Raw genomic sequence first — 21,057 nt, forward strand, 5'->3', positions numbered from 1 at the left:
TGAACTGAGCATTGTATTATTTTTTTAACAGCCTTAGTATTCATCTCCTTGCATGGTATGACTAATGACTAACAAATCTCCTTTATCCACTGCTATCAAATAATGAAATGTGCTGCCAGAGGCTACAATTAACAAGAGAAATCCATTAAAATTTGAGCAATCATTGTCCTGCTCTTTGAACTTGTGGAACGAAACACAACAGGGATATTTTAAAAGGCACTAAAGAAAAAACAACTAAGTCAGTTTAATCTCCCATCGCAATGTTGTCATTATGAATTATGTTACGTAGTTGCACAGTTCTATTTGTGCAATATGAAAATTTTGGTATGTTCATTATGGTAACTTGCTTTCTTGCAAATCGATCACAACACACTATGATAGATAACTGCATTGTGATAACTTGTGTTGTGTAATGTAGTGCATTTTGGAAATGTTAATTTCACTTGCACATTTTTGTATACCAAGTCCGACCCGACTGTTCTCATTTTCCTTCGTTCATGCACATCCTTTGATCTGTGTTACTTTGCAATGGATATCTGGGCACCAAGTCATGGGGGAACACTCCCGAGCTCATGAGTGCACTCGTGTAGTTACTTTTCTGGGTCCTTCGTACCTATGGCCATGCGAATTTAACCCAAGGAAACACAGAAAGACTGCACAAGGTGCATACATCATTTCTAAAAGAACTTCGCGCCAATGTCGTCACCGTTAATACTCCTGATAACCTCTGACGAGAAGACAGCGCTATTCTCCGAAGACTTGAAACAAACTCAATAGCGACTCTCTTTTTCCAGCACTACGTTCAAGGCCTACCTGGGCGACCAAAATGCCCGAACTGCATAGAATATCTGTCCCTAGATTATTGCCTATGGCAATGTCTGTAGCAAGTATGTGACGCCCCCTCGGACATAATCTTGGTTCGCCTGCCGAGCTATAGCAGGCCGCCGAGCTTGGCGGGCGAACCAAGATTATGTCCGAGGGGGCGTCACATACTTGCTACAACCCTCACATTCAACTCAAGCTGCAGTCAGCCCTCTCCACCATTCCCACTAACATCCCGCCACGGTCATGGTCAAACTGGCTCACTCCACCGCTCCATGAAACTAACATTCTCCTGCTGGTGCTTATCCAGCACGTCAGAGATGTGTTGGATGAGGACTGTTAGCTGACCGACTAGAGGTGAGTGCCAAACATTGGCGTAAAAATAAAAGATTTTCTCTCTCTCTCTCTCCCTTTGTTGCTGTTTTTTATTTTTGTATATAATAGTGACCATTCGATATTACAGATTGTTTTGCTTCCTCCTTGGCGTGTCTTTCAAGTGTTAATAAATGATGATGATTATCATTTCTGGCCACACACTAAATATTGAAAAGCGGTGACCGCTTTTCACCGGCTACCAAATCTTAAATGTTATCGCTTGGCGCAGAATGCGCCTGCAAGTATCGTAATTTCTCAAATGTTATCGATGGTTCTGTCCGTTGTCTATTATCGCTGAACCTTGTGTGCTTCTACTGTGTGCGTGACATGAATTGTGTGGTACTTTCTGGAAGGCATGCAGGCACCGGCGATTATGCTGGAACCTTCGACGAGCCATATATAAAAGCCAACGCATGTGACCTGCTGATCAGATTTTGATAATTGCCAAATGCGCTCACCACCATTGTTGTGCTTTGAGTGTCACTAGCTTTTGCGGGCACAGGTTTACCCAAAAAAGTTAGTTTTGTGAGACATAGTTTTCGCTACTGTGGTCTTCACCGTCGCTACAACGTGACAATATGCGGATACCCCCCCCCCACCTAAAAAAGTATGCCCTTACATGAGAACATCTATAACTCGGCCCCGAGTTGCTATAAAAATTTTAGTGCTCACCGGAGGTAAGGCTGGCAGCTCTGCTGAAGAAGGAATGCCACGATGGATGATGCCTCCTGGCCCCAGCAGCTCTTGGCATGTTGACAGAGATTGTGCAGTAGCAGCATGCTCTGAAGAGTTTACAAAAACACCCTTGCTGTGCACCGTCCCTCACTATGTCAATGCACTGTAGCAGAAGCTGTGAGCAACCATTTACAATTTCACAAATCAGAAATTTTCTTATTGCTCAAACTTGTCTCAATGTCAAACAACAAATATAAGCAATTACCAATCGTGAAGCCCAATGAAGAAGTAAGGCACATCATGAATAGTAGTGGCACAAATGTACTATACTCATCGAATGAAACATGACAGGGATACTTTGAAAAGACACAAAAGAGAAACACTAAGTCAGCTTAGACTGCTAAAGTATTCTTCCAAAACTATATTTTTGTTACTGTTGTTCCAATGGGCCGATTATTAGCAGAGAAAATGAAGCTTAAATTTGTATTTTTTTTTATTTGGCGCTGAAAGCCCAGTGCTGGTACATCAGTGTAACATCAGGGATATCCAAGTATTTTTTTCTTTTCTGCATTTGGCTAATGGCTAAGTAAAGGTCCTTGAAACTTGGCGAGTTCAGTGATGATTACATGCTAATTACAAGCGCGCTTGCAGAGGGTTGTGAGGAGGGGGCACTTTCATTACCCCTGCTTCATTTGATAAGCTAGCTATTCGGCCTTCATTAAGTGGTGGTCCCACTCCGCCGACACACGCTCTGCATTTTGGACAATGTTCGTGAACACACTTTGTTTTCTGCACACATTAGGCAGATAGGAGCCATACTGCATGAGAAAGCTTAACTTCCGCACTTTCGAATGATACCTAGTGGAATCGTATAGCATGAAGAGTTGTCTGATGGCAACCTAAACATTAGAAGCAAAGAAACTGAGTTCTTACTGTACTAGCCTCCGTTGGTCTGTGTTTAGGACATGCGGTTTGCTGTGCCTTTAGATTAATTGTCATACAACATTTCTATGAAAAATATTGCGCATAAAGCAATTAGAAATCTATATAAGCCCCAATAAAAATGGACAAAACAATAAAGGCGTACAAATTATTATCTTTTTTTCTGTTCAATGCGGAACAACTATTTTTATCGATATTCTAGGCTCCATACTATTTATATGTGTGCAATGTTTTTCTGTGTTTCTAATAATTGGTTCATAACCTATTATTACTTCAAGATGGCAATTTATGGCTGTACTTGGTCACACAATCCCTGTGTAGTGACAAAATCATTCAAGCTAAAACTCTGAAATTTTTAATATTCAAGCAGCAAGCCCTTCTCTCGAATTCAATGGGGAGAAAAATAGTATTAACTTTACCAGGGAATCTAAATGGGAGCAGTGAATTTAGCAAATTTCTGGCCAGGTTCACGGAAATTAACATTCTTTTCCATGTACAGTCGATCAATTTGTTAACAGTACTGTGTGAGCGGCGACTGCTTGGCCGGTCAGCACCTTGTAAATTCGTGAAGCAACGAGATCAGAATGAGTAGCGCATGCGGACTAAGTTCACTAGTATTTTTAGAAGACAACTCTTTCTTCACGAACTGCCAGCATGGTTTCAGGAAAATGTTTTACTGTGAAACGCAGCTATTATGTTTTACTAATGATCTCTTTTTATATAATGACATCGGTTCTGACATTGATTGCATATTCTTGGAATTTGCTAAAGCTTTCAATGGGGTGGTGCATGGCTTACTTCTTAAATTAAGCAAACTCAACATGGACATCAAGGTATTCCACTGGATTAAAGACTTTCTTTCTGACCACACCGAGTTTGTGACTGCTGACAACTGTTCATCTGCTCTTTTTCCTGTCTCATACTGTATCATGTTTTCATTAATAAAACTTTTTGCTGATGATTGTGACATGTGTACTGGGTTATTTTTTTCGGGTAACCGCATTTCAATGCCTAACAAACATTATCGCACAGTGCACGACGCGTTTGCATGTATCGGAAGTTTCTCGAAAGTTATCGATGGTTCTGTCCGCAGTCTGTTATCCCGAACCTTGTGTAATCTGATTTCATCGTGCGACGCGAATGGCGTAAAACTTTCTGAAAGACACACCGGTTCCAGCAATTACTCTGGAACCTTCGATGACTGATGTATAAAAGCCGACGAGCTTGACCCGCTGATCAGATTTTCAACGCTCGCCGACTGTGTTCGCCGCTATCGTTGTTCTTTGAGTGTAGCCTGCTTTTGAGGGCACAAGTTTGCCCAATAAAATGCTAGTTTCGTCAATCACAGTTTTGCTGACTTTTTCACCGTCACTACTACATGACAATTGCATCCTTTTATAAAAGAACTTGACTAAACCTCTGATCAGCCGAAACTTCAAGAAGATATCCATTTGTCCTCATGGTGCAATAAATGGAAGAACTTGACTAAACCTCTGATCAGCCGAAACTTCAAGAAGATATCCATTTGTCCTCATGGTGCAATAAATGGATGATTTGGCTAAACATTAAGAAGTGTAAAAGCATGCGAATGTCGTTACATGGCTACACTGTCACCAGCGCATATCTTCTTGACAGTATCCTACTAGATGCTGTGACCTCTTACAAGTACATTGGCGTCCACATCAGTTGTTGTCTTTCTTGGTGCATACGTATTGACTATGTTACTATGGCACACCATAAAGCAAGAAATTCGGTGGTGAAATGTGTTGTTTGCCCGAAGAACTACACCTCATGCCCTATTCGAGTCATGCATTTTTGTGCATACTCATACTGTTTTATTACTTATTCACTTTATGCCACAGGTGCAGCGGTTTCAGGTAAAGGAGGAGCTTGTAAAGCGTTGCCAAAGCTCTTTTTCCAGCCGTTCGTCATGCTGAAAAAACCTCCGGGTCCAAAGCATTCACCAGTGGGCTCCATGGCTAGCTGACGATGACAAAATAGGACAGTGCGTACACATTGTTTCGGTCTTGTCACACACGCTGCTTGTTTGGTCGCGAATCTCGCGTGGGCCGGCTGTCATGGCGTGCAGCGGCGCCTACCAAATTGTTTTCCATGGCCAGCGCACAATGGTGCCACAATGCATCACAAAAGGCGGATGGTCCCGGGGACAGAGTAAGTATACCTTAATTACACATGCGTGCACTCATCATCTTCTGTCTCACAGTACGAGCACCGATACATAATTGTACTGGCAAGCCTTCGGAGCTATTTCGGACGTGCCTGTGGTGATTTGAGCTCTTGGGGGCACTAAGTGGAAGTGCTTCCAAAGGGCGTCAGGTATCAGCGACAAAAGTTACTGTTTTATGCCGTATTGACTCTATTCACAGAGGCCACATGACATACGGGAAGCCGACAAACCGCCTCGTAATGAAAGCGTGTAATGAAAGCGTGTGTAAGGGATGGTACGAATGTTGTTCTCCACTGCCATCACCATATTTGCAACATACCGTACAGAGGCTTCTCATCTCGATGCCGTTCATAGATGCATAGTCACTTGTTAAGCTTCTATCATTGTTATTCAGCATAATGCACATTTTGTCTAGTGCAGTAAAGCATGTCAAAACACATCTGTCATTTGGAATGCACATAAGAAATTTGCCATGACTTTTTGTCTGTTGCCTGAGGGTACAAATTGTTCTGGTTCATTTGTAAATATTATGTATGTCTAGCACGCAAGCGCATATTTTTGTTCTTGTTAGCGTACAAATTTTATTTAATTGTTCACAAAATTCACTTCCTTGCCTACCCAAATAAAGATGTTTGCAGCATACTGTGCATGCTACACCATCCATGGAAAGGCAAGCTTAATTGGTCACTGTTGGCTTTCTGTCTTGCTTCACTCTTGAGCAGCACTTACTGATTGCACATTAATAACAAGCTTCGCCAAATGGCTACAGGTTACTGCTATACCACTCCAAGTGTTCTAAAAAGACGAATTTTTCGGCTCCTAAGCTGCTACAAATGCTTATGTGGCTGCTTCTAAACTGCTAAAGAATGACATTTTTCCTGCTCCAAAAATTGCTCCAAATTTTAAACTGCCTGGAGCAACATTGAAAACATGACTATCGAAACTGTGGTTCCTTTCTTTTTACAGGCTGCTTTTCTTTTTTGGACTACACTAGCTGCAGGATTGCCTCCCAAGAAAATGGCCAGATAGACGTAAAAAAAGCTAGGGTGACTTGGACAATGCTTCACATTACAAAAGGACAGCCTGTAAATACAGCAGTTCAAGCGCAGGAACCTTTGCCCGACCTGTGAACACAGCTTGCAGAGAATGTCATTACTTGCGTTCGTTGTGAGGGAGCCCCCTGTACTTGAACTACATTGCGGCAAATGTCTGTGGTGAACCTGCGCGTGAAAGGAAATTCCGAGTTAAAGCACAAATAGCGACAATCACAGGCTGCTTTCATTGTGAATCGTGAATGTATGGGTAATGCTATATACATATATATATATTTTTAAATTGAGGTCATGTTACATTTAGGTGCCACTTTTATTTTCTTACTGTAAATATCCACAATAATTGGAATTTACAGGGTACAATTAGATTTCAGGGTACAATCAAATCTGGTAAGCGCAGTATCTATTATTCACTGTACGTAATAATAATGTTGCATTGAAAAGGAAGCTCTTCATGATAAAGCGTGCTGGTTTGTTTAGTGCTTGCACAGAGGTGCCATTTCTCAATTCCTTTCATTTAATGTACCACACTCTGATGTAGTGCTCACAAGTTTTTTGTTCTTTTTTTTCCAGAATAAATCACAAGTAATTGTCTGGAGCAAAGCTGGATGAAAAATGAAGATTTTCTGGGCGGTGCTTCTGGAGTGTGAAACTGCTCCATCAATCAGTCTTGATAAAGCAGTAGCCGCAGGTGTTTAACCTTTCTTTAAGGGGAAATGCTACTTAAAAATTTTTTTTCCCCATTATTTGTACTAAAGATGTCAAAATACTGTCATTCATAGAGTTCTTTATGTAGATTTTAAATATGGCATTAGTTTTTGTGTAGGTGCTATGTTTTTTTAGTTATGTCCTGCACAACTGCAAAACATAGTGATCTTTGGAGGCACTTCCTTGTGTATGAAATTTTCAGGAAAAGCCTCGTGCTGAAGCTTATTTAGCTCTTAGTATGCTGCAAAGTGCCGATGCTTATCCAAACTGCTTGAATAAATGGCGGAACTATGCAAGAAATGATTAGTAAACTTCAATAAATTTTTTTTCGCAATCCCATGAGAATAACAATGTGCACTTATAATTGTCCTTTGCTAATGAAATTTGGCCTACACACTCTTCAAGATAGGTAAAACACTGATGTCTACTTGAAATTGCAATATCTCTCGGCAGTAGCTGTGGAAGTACAAGGTTATATTTCATGGGATTGTGAGAAAAATTAGTTAAAGTGCCCTAAATTTTTTTTTCTTTTTTTGCATAGTTCCAGTAATTGTACATGCTGTTTGGAAAGATATTGGCAGTTGGTGGGCTACAACAAACTAAATAAGCTACACCACGATGCTTTTTGAAAATTTTGTACGTAAGGAATTGGCTCTCAAGATCACTACATTTTTTTTTATTTATTTATGTGAATACCTGCAAAGCCACAAGAGCATTGTTGCAGGGGGCACTACATAGACACATTGGTACAGAAAGGACTGACTCCAGAAATAAAATTACATATACACAAAGAAAGCTCAGATAAAAAGAGTAAGACTAACATCAGCAGGAAAACGTAAGCAAAGGCAACCAAGAAAACAGTTCAGCAGAAAGATAAGTTATTACAATAGGCAAACCATGAACCAAGGCACAAGTGAAAAATTGAAACAGGGCAACATGCAGCTTTTAAAAATTTAACAATAAGAAAGATTTAAACTCGGAACAGGTTTTACATTGGTTAATGCTCTTAGGGAGCCTGTTCTATAGAGATGAAGTGTGCGGGAAAAATGAATTGTGGAAAACTTCAGCGCCACACCGTAGTTAAAGAACTTTATAATCATGATGGCATCGCAGAGAGACAAATTGGGGAGGCAAAATGTGCAGATCTTTGTCTATTCCGGTGCCACCGGAGTATATCTGGAAAAACAGTTGCAGTTTTGCAGTGATTCGATGATGCACTAGTGATTTCCAACCTAGTAGTAGTAGTATAAACTTTATTTTGTCCAAGATGGAGTTTAGAGAGGGGGGGACTGGGAGGGCCTGTCCTCTTCTTCCTCAGCCGGCGGCCAGGCCTTGCGCTTTGGCGGTGTCTTCGGCCATCTGGACGACCCGCAGTTGGAGATCCAGGTCTGAGCTGAGCAGTGCAGTCTCCCACTGCTCTAGGGTAGTGATGGAAAGGGGATGCAATAAGCTAGTGTGTTTTCTAGTCCTTAGATTTTCTTTGATTACTGAGACACTGCTGCGAAAGTCATAATTGCCAGGAACAAACCTGGCAGCACGGTTTTGAATTTGTTCAAGGTTTTCAACAAGGTATGAGGTTTGAGGGTCCCACGCTTCACAAGAGTATTGAAGAATTGGATGCACATATGTAACGTAAACTTGTTCTTTTACATATAAAGGGGCCTGATAAAAATTACGTCTGATAAGGTTAAGTATTCTGGATGACTTTAAAGCAAGATATCTCTAGGCGGCTATCCTCGTTCTGTCTGCAAGGAAGTGTCCTCTACAAAAGAAACTTCGAGAACAGCGAGACAAAGTTTTTACTTGTCGTACCCACATCTATGCGAGAAGAAATTTTGCATGCATGTCACGATGAGCCGACGTCTGGACACATGGGCGTGAGCCGTACAGTCGCCAGGATTCGTCTGAAATACTACTGGCCCAAGTTATTAGCATCAGTGCAGCCCTACGTCAAGACTTGTCGCGAGTGTCAAAGGCGCAAGACTCCATCCGTAAAACCGGCCGGCCTCCTCCAGCCAATAGAGCCACCAAAAGCCCCATTCCAACAAGTCGGTATGGACCTCCTTGGACCCTTCCCAACATCATCTTTAAGCAAAAAGTGGATAGTTGTGGCCACGGACTATCTGACCCGTTACGCAGAAACTGATTCCCTGTACAATGCAACGGCTGTCGAAGTTGCAAAATTCTTTGTCCACAATATCGTGCTCAGGCATGGCGCTCCCACAGTTGTTATTACCGATCGTGGAACGGCCTTTACTGCGGACCTAATGAAATGCTTGTTGCAAATGACACATACTGATCATAGGAAAACTATGGCGTACCACCCTCAGACAAACGCCTCAACAGAACACTGACCGACATGCTTTCGATGTATGTCGACGTTGAACATAGGCTGTGGGACGAAATTTTGCCATACATCACCTTCGCATATAATACGGCCGTTCAGGAAACAACACGAGTCACCCCGTTCGAACTTGTATTCGGCCGAGCAGTAACCACAACTTTGGATGCTATGTTGCCGTTAGATGAAGAAAACCATAACTCATCTGACCTAGATGATTTCTTGCAACGAGCCGAGGAGGCACGACAGATGGCAAGGTACCGAATACGCCGCCAACAACGCATCGACTCCAGCCGGTACAACCAGCGCCGTAGTGAAGCTCATTACCAGCCCCGTGACAAGGTGTGGGTATGGACCCCAGTGCAACGCCGTGGACTGTCTGAAAAGCTTCTGTGCCGATACTTCGGCCCTTACGAAATACTTCGTCGCATAAGCGACGTCATTTACGAAGTGAAATCCGCTGGACACGAGAGCCCAAGACGGCGCAACTGCACGGAAGTTGTGCATGTTGTCCGCATGAAACCCTACCAGGAGAGGTCATGAACAACAACAACAAAATAAAGTGAGAGCCCACAGGAACCCCTACTTCCTCTCGCGCATCGGGCCGATGCGGTAAGGAGGGGGATAATGCCACGACAAACTTGGTGACATTCAAGTTGCGCGTCCTTTGCATTGAGCACTGTGCACGCCGTACAGTGGTGTTGTTCAGCAACAACAGGCAGCGATCTTCGTGGCACGGGCAGCCAGTTGGACCCGGCTCGCATGCGCCACGCGCACAAGGTGTCACGCGAGGAGAAGAGGACGACGGTTGGAGCCGAGTTTGCAAACGCGACTGCCGCGGACTTCTTCACGACCGCAGTGACTTTTACTTGTGGGCACAAGTTCGCCTTTAATAAATATCGTTGTTTTACTAACATCGTTACATTTCTGGTGGAGGTGCTGGGTATGAGTCGAAGCCCCACGAACGAAAGTCAGCGTAGCCCCGACAACCCGCGAGTCCATCCCGTGGAGCTGACACCTGTACACCAGCGGACCAGCCGCCGTCTTCGAGGTGACTCGCCCGAATTCGGCCCTCTTCTCTTCTTGCCAAGAGAAACTCCCACAACGGACGCCGCCACAAGGACTACCCAGGTAACACCGGCACAGCTAGTCGTAAGCCAACCTCGCAAGCCGCCAACATTCCATGGTGACTCGTTCGAAGACGTGGAAGATTGGTTGGAACTGTTTGAGAGAGTGGCGAGCTTTAATGAATGGAGCGAGAGACAGAAGCTCCGTAACGTATATTTCGCTTTGGAAGACTTCGCAAAAACGTGGTATGAAAACCACGAACCCTCTTTGACCTCTTGGGAGGAATTTCGACGACGGCTGCTAGCAACGTACGCCAGCACGGATCGTAAAGAAAAGGCAGAAATCGCACTTCAAGCCAGGAACCAGCTCACAAACGAGAACGTGGCGATGTACATCGAGGACATGACCCGCCTGTTCAAGCGTGCTGATCCCACCATGAGTGAAGATAAGAAGCTGCACCATCTCATGCATGGAGTAAAGCAGGAACTCTTCGCAGTTCTCGTCCGCAACCCACCGCGCACGGTCGCCGAGTTCAGATGTGAAGCAACGACCATCGAAAAGACTCTGGAACAGCGGGCTCGGCAATACAACCGTGAGGCAAGCTGCGCACCTGTCCATGTCTTCCCTGGAGGCCTGCCAAACGACCTGGAAGCCCTGCGGGAGCTTGTCCGGTCAGTGATCAGGGAAGAGCTCAACAAATTGCAGATACCTCAGGCTCCAGCTGCGCTATCTATCGTCGACGTTGTCCGGGACGAACTCAGGAATGTCATACGGCATCCCGAGCGTGAGCCACAGCCAACGCGGCGCACCCCAACGTTCGCCGACATACTCAGGCAACCCGCGGTACACAGTAGTGGAGCAGTTGCGACGACCGTTCCCTACCCACCTACAGTACGCAGTGCACCTCGTCTACTGGAACCACCGGCTGCCTATCAGCCTTTAGCACGTAGTGCACCTCGTTTTGTGGAACAAAGGCCCCGAAAAAGTGACGTCTGGCGTGACCACGAGCGCAGGCCTCTGTGTTTCCACTGCGGAGAAGCGGGTCACTTGTATAGGTTCTGCCCGTACCGTCAAGTTGGGTTAAGGGGTTTTCCCTTAAGCGCACCATGCCCCCGAAACGGTGAACGGCCAGCGGAGATCGAAGAATACTTGTCGACGCGCCAAAGTCCCGTTACTCCTCGCCAACGTCAACCACGATCACCGTCGCCCATGCGCTACCGATCGCCGAGCCCACGCGCGTCTCCAAGATTGCCTAGGCGTCGTTCACCAAGCCCACACCAGGAAAACTGAAGCAAGCGACCTGTGGAGGTGAGGCCGCTGATAACCAGAGTTACGAAGATCCTCCAACGCGATTCCAGTGCGGTGACGAGACAATTCCAGTCTACAGGTGCAGGAACGAAATGATTACGTCAGATTTGCGGTTGATAATAGACGGATGCGAGCTGATTGCCTTAGTCGACCCCGGCGCTGATTATTCGGTAGTAAGCGTCAAGATGGCGAAGCACCTTAAAAAGGTTGTGACGAAGTGGACTGGTCCGCAGATACGCACGGCAGGCGGTCATCTTATTACGCCCCTTGGCCGATGCACCGCAAGACTTACGATAAAAGGCTTCACTTACGTTTCTGACTTTATTGTACTACCAGAATGTTCACGGGAACTTATATTGAGAATGGATTTTCTACAAGCTAACGGCGCCGTAATTAACCTACGTAGGTCCAGTGTATCTTTCTCGACAAAACAAGCCATACCTGTGGAAGAATCAGAGGAGCGACGTCTCGCTGCACTGCGCATTGTTGACGATGACGTAACTGTGCTGCCACGCTGCAGTATAATGGTTCTTGTGGAGAATGAAAGATTTTCCGACCACGAAGGCATAGCGGATGGAAACATAGAGCTCCTTTTCAACAATGGTATTTGCGTGGCTCGGGGCCTTGTTCAGTTAAGCGATGGCCGTGCAAATGTCACACTTACAAATTTCGGTAATGAATTCCAGCACATCGCACAAGGAACAGCTATTGCCTGTTTCCACGAGTTCTGTGAAGCGACCGAATTATGCAGCCTAACTAAGTCAACTGCCCTGCCAGGAACCTGCAGTGTCGACAGATCAATTACCGTCAACCCGAGACTCCCGGAAGCCCAAAAGAAACAGATATATGCCCTGATAAAGGATTTTTCTAACTGCTTCTCTACGTCCTCGAAGGTACGGCGCACGTCTGTTGCGAAGCACAGAATCATAATAGAGGACGCCGCAAGACCGGTATGCCAGCACCCGTATCGAGTTTCACCAAAAGAAAGGGAGATCATCAAGAAGCAAGTAGAGGAGATGCTTTCAGATGACGTTATTCAGCCTTCCAGCAGTCCATGGGCGTCTCCGGTAGTGCTCGTTAAGAAAAAAGATAACACACTTCGATTCTGCGTCGACTACCGTAAACTGAACAGCGTAACCAAGCGGGATGTGTACCCCCTTCCGCGTATCGACTATACGTTAGATCGGCTCCGATGTGCAAAGTTTTTCTCCTCCCTGGATCTCAAGAGTGGATATTGGCAAATAGAGGTGGATGAACGGGACCGTGAAAAGACAGCATTCGTAACCCCTGATGGCCTCTACGAATTTAAAGCACTTCCATTCGGCCTCTGTTCCACGCCCGCAACGTTCCAGCGAATGATGGACTCTGTGCTTGCAGGATTGAAATGGCAGTCATGCTTAGTGTATTTGGATGATGTGGTCGTATTTTCTACCACATTTGACCAACATCTAGAGCGCCTGCGACTAGTATTAGAAGCTATTCGCGCAGCAGATTTGACAATTAAGCCGGAAAAATGTGAATTCGGCTTCGATGAACTTCGGTTTCTCGGACACGTCATCAGTGCTGAAGGCGTTCGGCCAGATCTCGAAAAGACAGCAGCTGTTGCGAGGTTCCCGACACCCACAGACAAAAAGTCAGTGCGACGTTTCTTGGGTTTATGCGCATACTACAGAAGATTTGTGAAAAACTTTTCAAACATTGCTGAGCCCCTTACAATACTGACAAGAGAAGATCAACCTTTCATGTGGAAAAGCGAACAACAAGACGCCTTTGATGAGTTAAGGAAACGCCTGCAAGCTTCTCCAATCCTTGCCCATTTTGATGACACAGCCGACACTGAAGTTCATACCGATGCGAGTAATGTCGGCCTCGGTGCCATACTAGTGCAGTGGAATAACGGCCAGGAGAAAGTAATTGCTTATGCCAGCCGTAAGCCCTCGAAAGCAGAGGCAAACTACTCTGCAACCGAGAAAGAGTGCCTTGCAGTCATTTGGGCAATATGTAAATTTCGGCCCTACCTCTATGGTAGACCATTCAGAGCAGTCAGTGATCACCATTCGCTTTGCTGGCTGGCGAATCTCAAGGATCCATCCGGACGACTAGCAAGATGGAGCCTTAGGCTTCAAGAGTATGACATTACTGTCGTATACCGATCCGGGAGGAAACACAGCGATGCCGACTGCTTGTCACGTGCACCCGTCGAGACAACTGTGTCAGAAGAAGAGGATTTCCCGTTCCTTGGCATTGTTGACGCGTCACAAATTGCTCAACAACAACGAGATGACCCGGAATTGCTTCCACTTATACAGCGCCTGGAGGGACTCGACGTTCAACTCCCGCGTATTTTCTCTAGGCGGCTATCCTCGTTCTGTCTGCAAGGAAGTGTCCTCTACAAAAGAAACTTCGAGAACAGCGAGACAAAGTTTTTACTTGTCGTACCCACATCTATGCGAGAAGAAATTTTGCATGCATGTCACGATGAGCCGACGTCTGGACACATGGGCGTGAGCCGTACAGTCGCCAGGATTCGTCTGAAATACTACTGGCCCAAGTTATTAGCATCAGTGCAGCACTACGTCAAGACTTGTCGCGAGTGTCAAAGGCACAAGACTCCATCCGTAAAACCGGCCGGCCTCCTCCAGCCAATAGAGCCACCAAAAGCCCCATTCCAACAAGTCGGTATGGACCTCCTTGGACCCTTCCCAACATCATCTTTAAGCAAAAAGTGGATAGTTGTGGCCACGGACTATCTGACCCGTGACGCAGAAACTGATTCCCTGTACAATGCAACGGCTGTCGAAGTTGCAAAATTCTTTGTCCACAATATCGTGCTCAGGCATGGCGCTCCCACAGTTGTTATTACCGATCGTGGAACGGCCTTTACTGCGGACCTAATGAAATGCTTGTTGCAAATGACACATACTGATCATAGGAAAACTACGGCGTACCACCCTCAGACAAACGGTTTAACTGAACGCCTCAACAGAACACTGACCGACATGCTTTCGATGTATGTCGACGTTGAACATAGGCTGTGGGACGAAATTTTGCCATACATCACCTTCGCATATAATACGGCCGTTCAGGAAACAACACGAGTCACCCCGTTCGAACTTGTATTCGGCCGAGCAGTAACCACAACTTTGGATGCTATGTTGCCGTTAGATGAAGAAAACCATAACTCATCTGACCTAGATGATTTCTTGCAACGAGCCGAGGAGGCATGACAGATGGCAAGGTACCGAATACGCCGCCAACAACGCATCGACTCCAGCCGGTACAACCAGCGCCGTAGTGAAGCTCATTACCAGCCCAGTGACAAGGTGTGGGTATGGACCCCAGTGCAACGCCGTGGACTGTCTGAAAAGCTTCTGTGCCGATACTTCGGCCCTTACGAAATACTTCGTCGAATAAGCGATGTCATTTACGAAGTGAAATCCGCTGGACACGAGAACCCAAGACGGCGCAACTCCACGGAAGTTGTGCATGTTGTCCGCATGAAACCCTACCAGGAGAGGTCATGAACAACAACAACAAAATAAAGTGAGAGCCCACAGGAACCCCTACTTCCTCTCGCGCATCGGGCCGATGCGGTAAGGAGGGGGATAATGCCACGACAAACTTGGTGACATTCAAGTTGCGCGCCCTTTGCATTGGGCACTGTGCACGCCGTACAGTGGTGTTGTTCAGCAACAACAGGCAGCGATCTTCGTGGCACGGGCAGCCAGTTGGACCCGGCTCGCATGCGCCACGCGCACGAGGTGTCACGCGAGGAGAAGAGGAAGACGGTTGGAGTCGAGTTTGCGAACGCGACTGCCGCGGACTTCTTCACGACTGCAGTGACTTTTACTTGTGGGCACAAGTTCGCCTTTAATAAATATCGTTGTTTTACTAACAATATAAAAGAACAAAAACAGACGCGTGTTTTAAAAGGCTACAAGAATTAACACGCGAATACAAAGGCCTGTCGAAAAAAGCAAAAGAACAGTATCTTAAACGATTAAATGACAAAATGAAAACAAATCCTAAACCATTCTGGCAATATTTGAAAGGATGTGGGTCTGATCCTGTTGGAATAAATGAAATTATTTACAATGAACGCATTCTTTCTGACGATGCAGAAAAAGCGACATGCCTAAACAGATATTTCCAATCAGTCTTTCTTTCTCAATCTGCATATAGCCCAATATCATCCAATAGCAACGTTCCTCTTATGAAACCAATCAAACTCAGCGTTAGCGGCATTGAATCTCTGCTAAAAAACCTTGATGAAAGTAAGGCTATCGGTCCTGACGGTATCTCTCCGAGAATTTTAACACAGTGTTCTCACGCCATCTCGCTTTACCTTTATTTAATATTTCACAAGTGATTTACTACAGGTCAGATGCCACAGGACTGGAAAATTGCAAATGTAGTCCGTATTCACAAAGCGGGCTCTAAAAAAGAAGTTAATAATTATAGACCTATCTCACTTACTTCGATTTCGTGCAAGATCATGGAACACATAATATATAAGGCTATCATGGAACATCTAACAGACAACACGTTGCTTACAAATAGACAACAAGGATTTCGCAAGGGGTATTCATGTGCGACACAAATGATTGAATTTTATGATGACCTAGTGTCTGTAGTTGAATTGGGTGGACAAATAGACTGCATATTTCTGGACTTCCGCAAAGCATTTGATACTGTTTGCCATTCTTTACTACTTCATAAACATCTAATGTTAAATATAGATTCTAGTGTTTTTAGCTGGATAAAGAACTATTTGTCAAGTCGCCGTCAACGTGTTGTCCTGAATGGTACTAATTCAGATTATCTTGAGGTCACATCAGGGGTCCCGCAAGGATCTGTTCTGGGGCCTCTTCTTTTTCTTATATATATATATTAATGACATCAACTTAGGTATTGACTCTAACATGCGGCTCTTTGTGGATGACTGTATTGTGTATAGAAAAATCGACAATGAACATGATGTTCTCAAACTGCAGGCCAACATAGATCGTATTTGCGAATGGTGCTCTAAGTGGGAAATGAATTTGAATACCTGTAAGTGCGTCCATGTGCGGTTTACTAAGAAGAAAAAAGTAATCGATGCCAGCTACTGTCTAATGAATAATACATTAAGTAATAAATCCACGACTAAATATTTGGGCGTGATGCTGTCGGGCGACTGCTCTTGGCGGACACACGTGGACTATGTAGTTGGCAAAGCGGCAGTTGCTTTGAATTACATTCAAAGAAATTTAAAATGCGCAAATTCTAACCTTAGAAGCACGGTGTACCTAACTTGTATACGACCTATTTTGGAATATGCTTGTACCCTTTGGGACCCGTCACAGATATTTCTTATAAATAAACTAGAAAAAATACAAAACAGAGCAGCCAGGTTCGTCTCGGGTAGGTACGGGAGGAAGTACAGTTGCACAGCTGGGAATCCCTGTCGCCTTGCCGAAAGAAGCTGCGGCTAAAGCTTCTGTATGAAATCTATCACAACAAAACTGGAATTGATAGGGAAATGAAACCACCAAACTATATATCGGCACGCACTGACCACCAGTGCAAAATTAGAGAATACCGGGCTAGGACGGGCCTGTATGCTAATTCTTTCTTTGTAAAAACTATCGCTCAGTGGAATGAGCTGTCATGTGAACAGGTGTGCAGTGTGGATCAAGATGTATTCTTTTCATGCTTGTAACCCCCCTGCTGTAACGCTTTCGGGCAAAGCGGGGATATGTTTGAATAAAGAATAAAGGTGCTTCGCAATATCATTTGTGTAAATTAAAAATAAAAACAGCCCCAGAACTGAACCTTGCAGTACACCTGAGGTTACGGTGACTTGAGTTGATGGAACTCCATTGACCAGAACTTGTTGAGAGCGCCCAGTTAAGGAACTACTAATCCAATTGATTATAGTAGGGTGTATCGAGAGGCAGGATAATTTATGTATAAGTAAATCATGAGGAACGGTATCAAAAGCTTTCTTAAAATCCAATATGCAGTTAATTTGAAATACTGAATCATAAGAATAAAACAGATAATGGCCGAATTCTACAATTTGCGTCGTACATGACAATCATGGTGTAAACCCATGTTGGGAATTCGAAAAGAAGTTATTATTATGTAGATATTTCATTATGGCAGAGTAAATAATATGCTCAATTGTTTAACAGCTTGTGCACATCAGAGATATAAGCCTATTGTTCTGTACTGAATTTTTAGGACAGCTTTCATGACTTGGAACCACATTAGCTACCTTCTACTGGGTAGGCAATGAACTGCTACGCAATGATTTATTAAATAAGACAACTAGGAAGTAGACTACTGCTTCAGAACAAGTTATTATTACATGAGACGGTATACCATCAGGACCACAAGCTGCTTTCGCCTTTTGCAGTTATGAGATTTTGCACTTGTGTAGGACATAACTAAAAAATTATAGCAGTTACACAAAAACTAATGACATATTTGAAACCTACATAAAGAATTCTATGAATGACAGTATTTCCAAATCTTTGGTACAAATAATAAATTGTTCAAATTTTTTCCAAGTAGCATGTCCCCTTAAGACAGCAACATGGTACCTTGCGTAGAGGAAACTCTGTTTGGTCGCTACATGCTTCTAACTTGTTCTCAGGAGGTGAACTATTGAACAAAATGTGCCATAAAATGTCACTGTTGTGCAAAGCGCCAGCAAGCCAGCAGTTGAGTTGCAAGAGCTTTACTAATGCAACACATTACAGTTTGCATATGTGGAAGGACATCATTTTGACAGTGGCAGCTTTCTGTCAATCATGCATGACTCACCTCACGTGGTCGCAAAGTCGGCTCACAATGTGACGTAGCTGAAGGATGGTAAGCGTGTCGGCACGTCCTGCCATGGGCACCAGGCAGCCATGAAAGCAGTGCAGGAAGCGCCTCAGTGCTCCAACAAATGCCTGCCACGTCAGGGCTGGAACCGTAATGTGGGGTTTCAAACATGCTCTTGGGACAAAGGAACAGTAGTGCAAACAAACAAAAGGACATTTATTATGCCTTTTATACACTTATGCCAGCAACCCGAATTACAACTAATAGAACATGCTGATCGGTGCTGACAAATCGACGAAGTTTGACTCACAACGACAGGACACTGAGCGAATAAGCTCACCTCAAGCCGGACAGTAATGCCTAATCATTCATGTGCACAGTCACACAAACGGTGGCACATTTGAACGATAGTGTTCATCCATTCCATTGCCCCACTCCGAAACCTTTCATAAAACAGTCCCACAAAGCATGCCAACGAGAGCGTGCAGGGTGTCTACCAAGTTGACATTTCCAAATTACCTGAGTTTTCCAGGTTTTCCCTGAGTGCCTTTGCAAAATTCCCTGAGTGATGCAGAACTATGTTTTATGTCAAGTGAGCTGAAACCATATCGCCTGATGCTGTCTCTAGTAAGCATATGAAAAAAAAATTTTAAACAAAACAACTTAATCCAATTTGAATACTAAGGGGTAGTGTTTATGTCATTCAAAAAGAGAATAGAAGGAAGGGGTTAGTAAAATGCATAGCAAATAAAATGTCTTCGAAAAAAATTGCAAATCGAATCGGACATTCTCAAATGTGAATAAAAAGGGAGATGCATACAAAAACAAATATTTTCGAATCTGAGCTATTTCTATCAACTCATAGCAAGCTCAGTGGTATGAGGCCCAAACTTTGTCACAATTGAGATTCTCTCTCAACAGCTCGTAAATCAACCTCAACTGTCCTGACATACTCTCAGCCTGCGCACGACGCCTCAGTGTTGTGTTTCACTGCTTTAAAGAGTTTATTTTTGGTTTGGATGAGGGACACTTGCATTCACTTTGTTTTCTGAGCTCAAGCTCCTTCAAAACGGCGGCAGCACGCTTCCTTTACCGTTCATTCCTCAGTGCCTAGGTCCGTTCTGTTCTTGTCCTCCTTCCGCCACACGTTCACCCCACGGACCATTTGAACCATCTTCGTGGTCAGTTGCACAGTCCACATCCGAGTTTTCTAACTTCTTAGGGGCCGCGAAAACGTCGGGAAAATCGGCCAGTTGGAAAAAAAATAAATGCATGTCCAAAAGAACTTCTTCTTGGGCAAGTTGGTGCTTAGATTTCCTAGGTATACTTTGTGGCACAAAATACATTTCTTGAAAAGGGACAGAAGACAGTGTTGGTGCTTCACTGTCTTCCTTTCTTCTGTCCCTTTTCAAGAAATGTATTTTGCGCCACAATATAAACGCATGTCATTTACTGCCCTTAAGGGCTCAAGCCGCCACAGGCACATTCGAAAATGCTCTGAAGGCCTGTCGGTACACATATTAGGCATATCAGTGCTCGTACTGTGACAGGAAATACCGGGTGCATGCGTGTATAATTAAGGAATACATACTGTGTCCCGTGGCAACAGCCCCTTCCCACACTTGTTATGCTTCATGCAATACTTTTGCGTATGCTTCACCAAGTAACATTTCTGTACAGAGGCGAAGCTGACTTTTGAGAACCGGCAGTATGCAATGCACCGTGCTTTCCAAGCTTGTAAGCCAATCGTGAGGACTGCAAAGGCGGAGTCCGTGCCATTGCTGACAGCAGCGAATTCTTTCAATAAAAAACACGGCACCCAATGGCAAGAAGCTTCATAGTGAATGTTGAAGCAGCCAGGCCTAGCGTTACCGCAGTGGTGGCTACGGCTGCCATCAGATCTGCGTGAGAGAGCGCCGGTTTGAGGCGGCGAGGTAATCGAAACGGCAGCTGTGGTGCCTTTGGTTAATGCCGTTTTGGACCTGCGGTCACAGCAATACGTCCGGAAAATCGCACGGCGAAGAGTTCTTGCGTTCGAAATTTCAGAGGTTCTGATACTTTGACTCTGTGGGGTAGTACGTGGTGGTGCCACGAAGCCGTCCAAATTATCGGGAATCTGGAAAGTCGGACATCGACTGTACACTGGCAACTCCTCCAGCGGATGACAGGACGTCAAAGACTATTTATTACGATTCTTGTCTGTTACTCGAGCCAGCTTTACCGCGACTTTCGACCCTTTCAATAAAATTACAGCTAATTTTCCCTGATAGAGGCACAAATGCCCCCGAGTTTTCTCCGAATTTTTCCCGACTACTCAAAATTCCGTAGAATTCCCGGTTTTCTCGGTTTTCCCGGTTTGTAGACACCCTGGCGTGAGACTTCAATGCACATCGCTGACCTGAAGCCAAGAAGAAGAAGGCCCATTCCCTTTGCAAGTGGGTATCCATGCTATCAGGAAGGACTAGCATCAGAACACTAGTGGTATCTTTCATACTACTGCCCAACTACACTGGCTACTGGCAGCGCACAGCTACGGGGGAAATCAGATTACAGAAGACGCAAGAACCATGCAGGGAAAATGACATCAGTGGATGCGAAAGAGTCCAGCGTCCCCAATCAGCTCAAAACCCATGGCAGTAAGGACATGCCAAGCACGGGCAGAAAATATAGGCCAATATGTTGGGAAGGTGGTTTCATTGTTGTCATGGAATGAAACACTGCTACCAGGCTCCTGTATGAGATAATAAAATCCCAACCTGGTTACA

General features: G+C 44.7%; 1 protein-coding gene across 5 annotated transcripts in view; it reads right to left on the reverse strand.

Annotated features, from left to right (window-relative positions):
• The window catches only part of Grip163 (gamma-tubulin complex component 6), a 478,650-nt gene that overhangs the window by 221,664 nt on the left and 235,929 nt on the right, over positions 1–21,057 (reverse strand). For all 5 annotated transcript variants that reach the window (XM_055068412.2, XM_072284402.1, XM_050174613.3 and 2 more), the window contains exons 11-13: positions 18,290–18,434; positions 6,159–6,222; positions 1,870–1,979 (exon numbers count right to left, since the gene is read on the reverse strand). In XM_055068412.2, coding sequence (XP_054924387.1) covers positions 1,870–1,979; positions 6,159–6,222; positions 18,290–18,434 — 319 coding nt within the window. The remainder of the gene's footprint in view (positions 1–1,869; positions 1,980–6,158; positions 6,223–18,289; positions 18,435–21,057) is intronic.

The sequence above is a fragment of the Dermacentor andersoni genome, chromosome 9 (assembly GCF_023375885.2).
Source record: "Dermacentor andersoni chromosome 9, qqDerAnde1_hic_scaffold, whole genome shotgun sequence".
In the NCBI taxonomy this organism is placed as follows: domain Eukaryota; kingdom Metazoa; phylum Arthropoda; class Arachnida; order Ixodida; family Ixodidae; genus Dermacentor; species Dermacentor andersoni.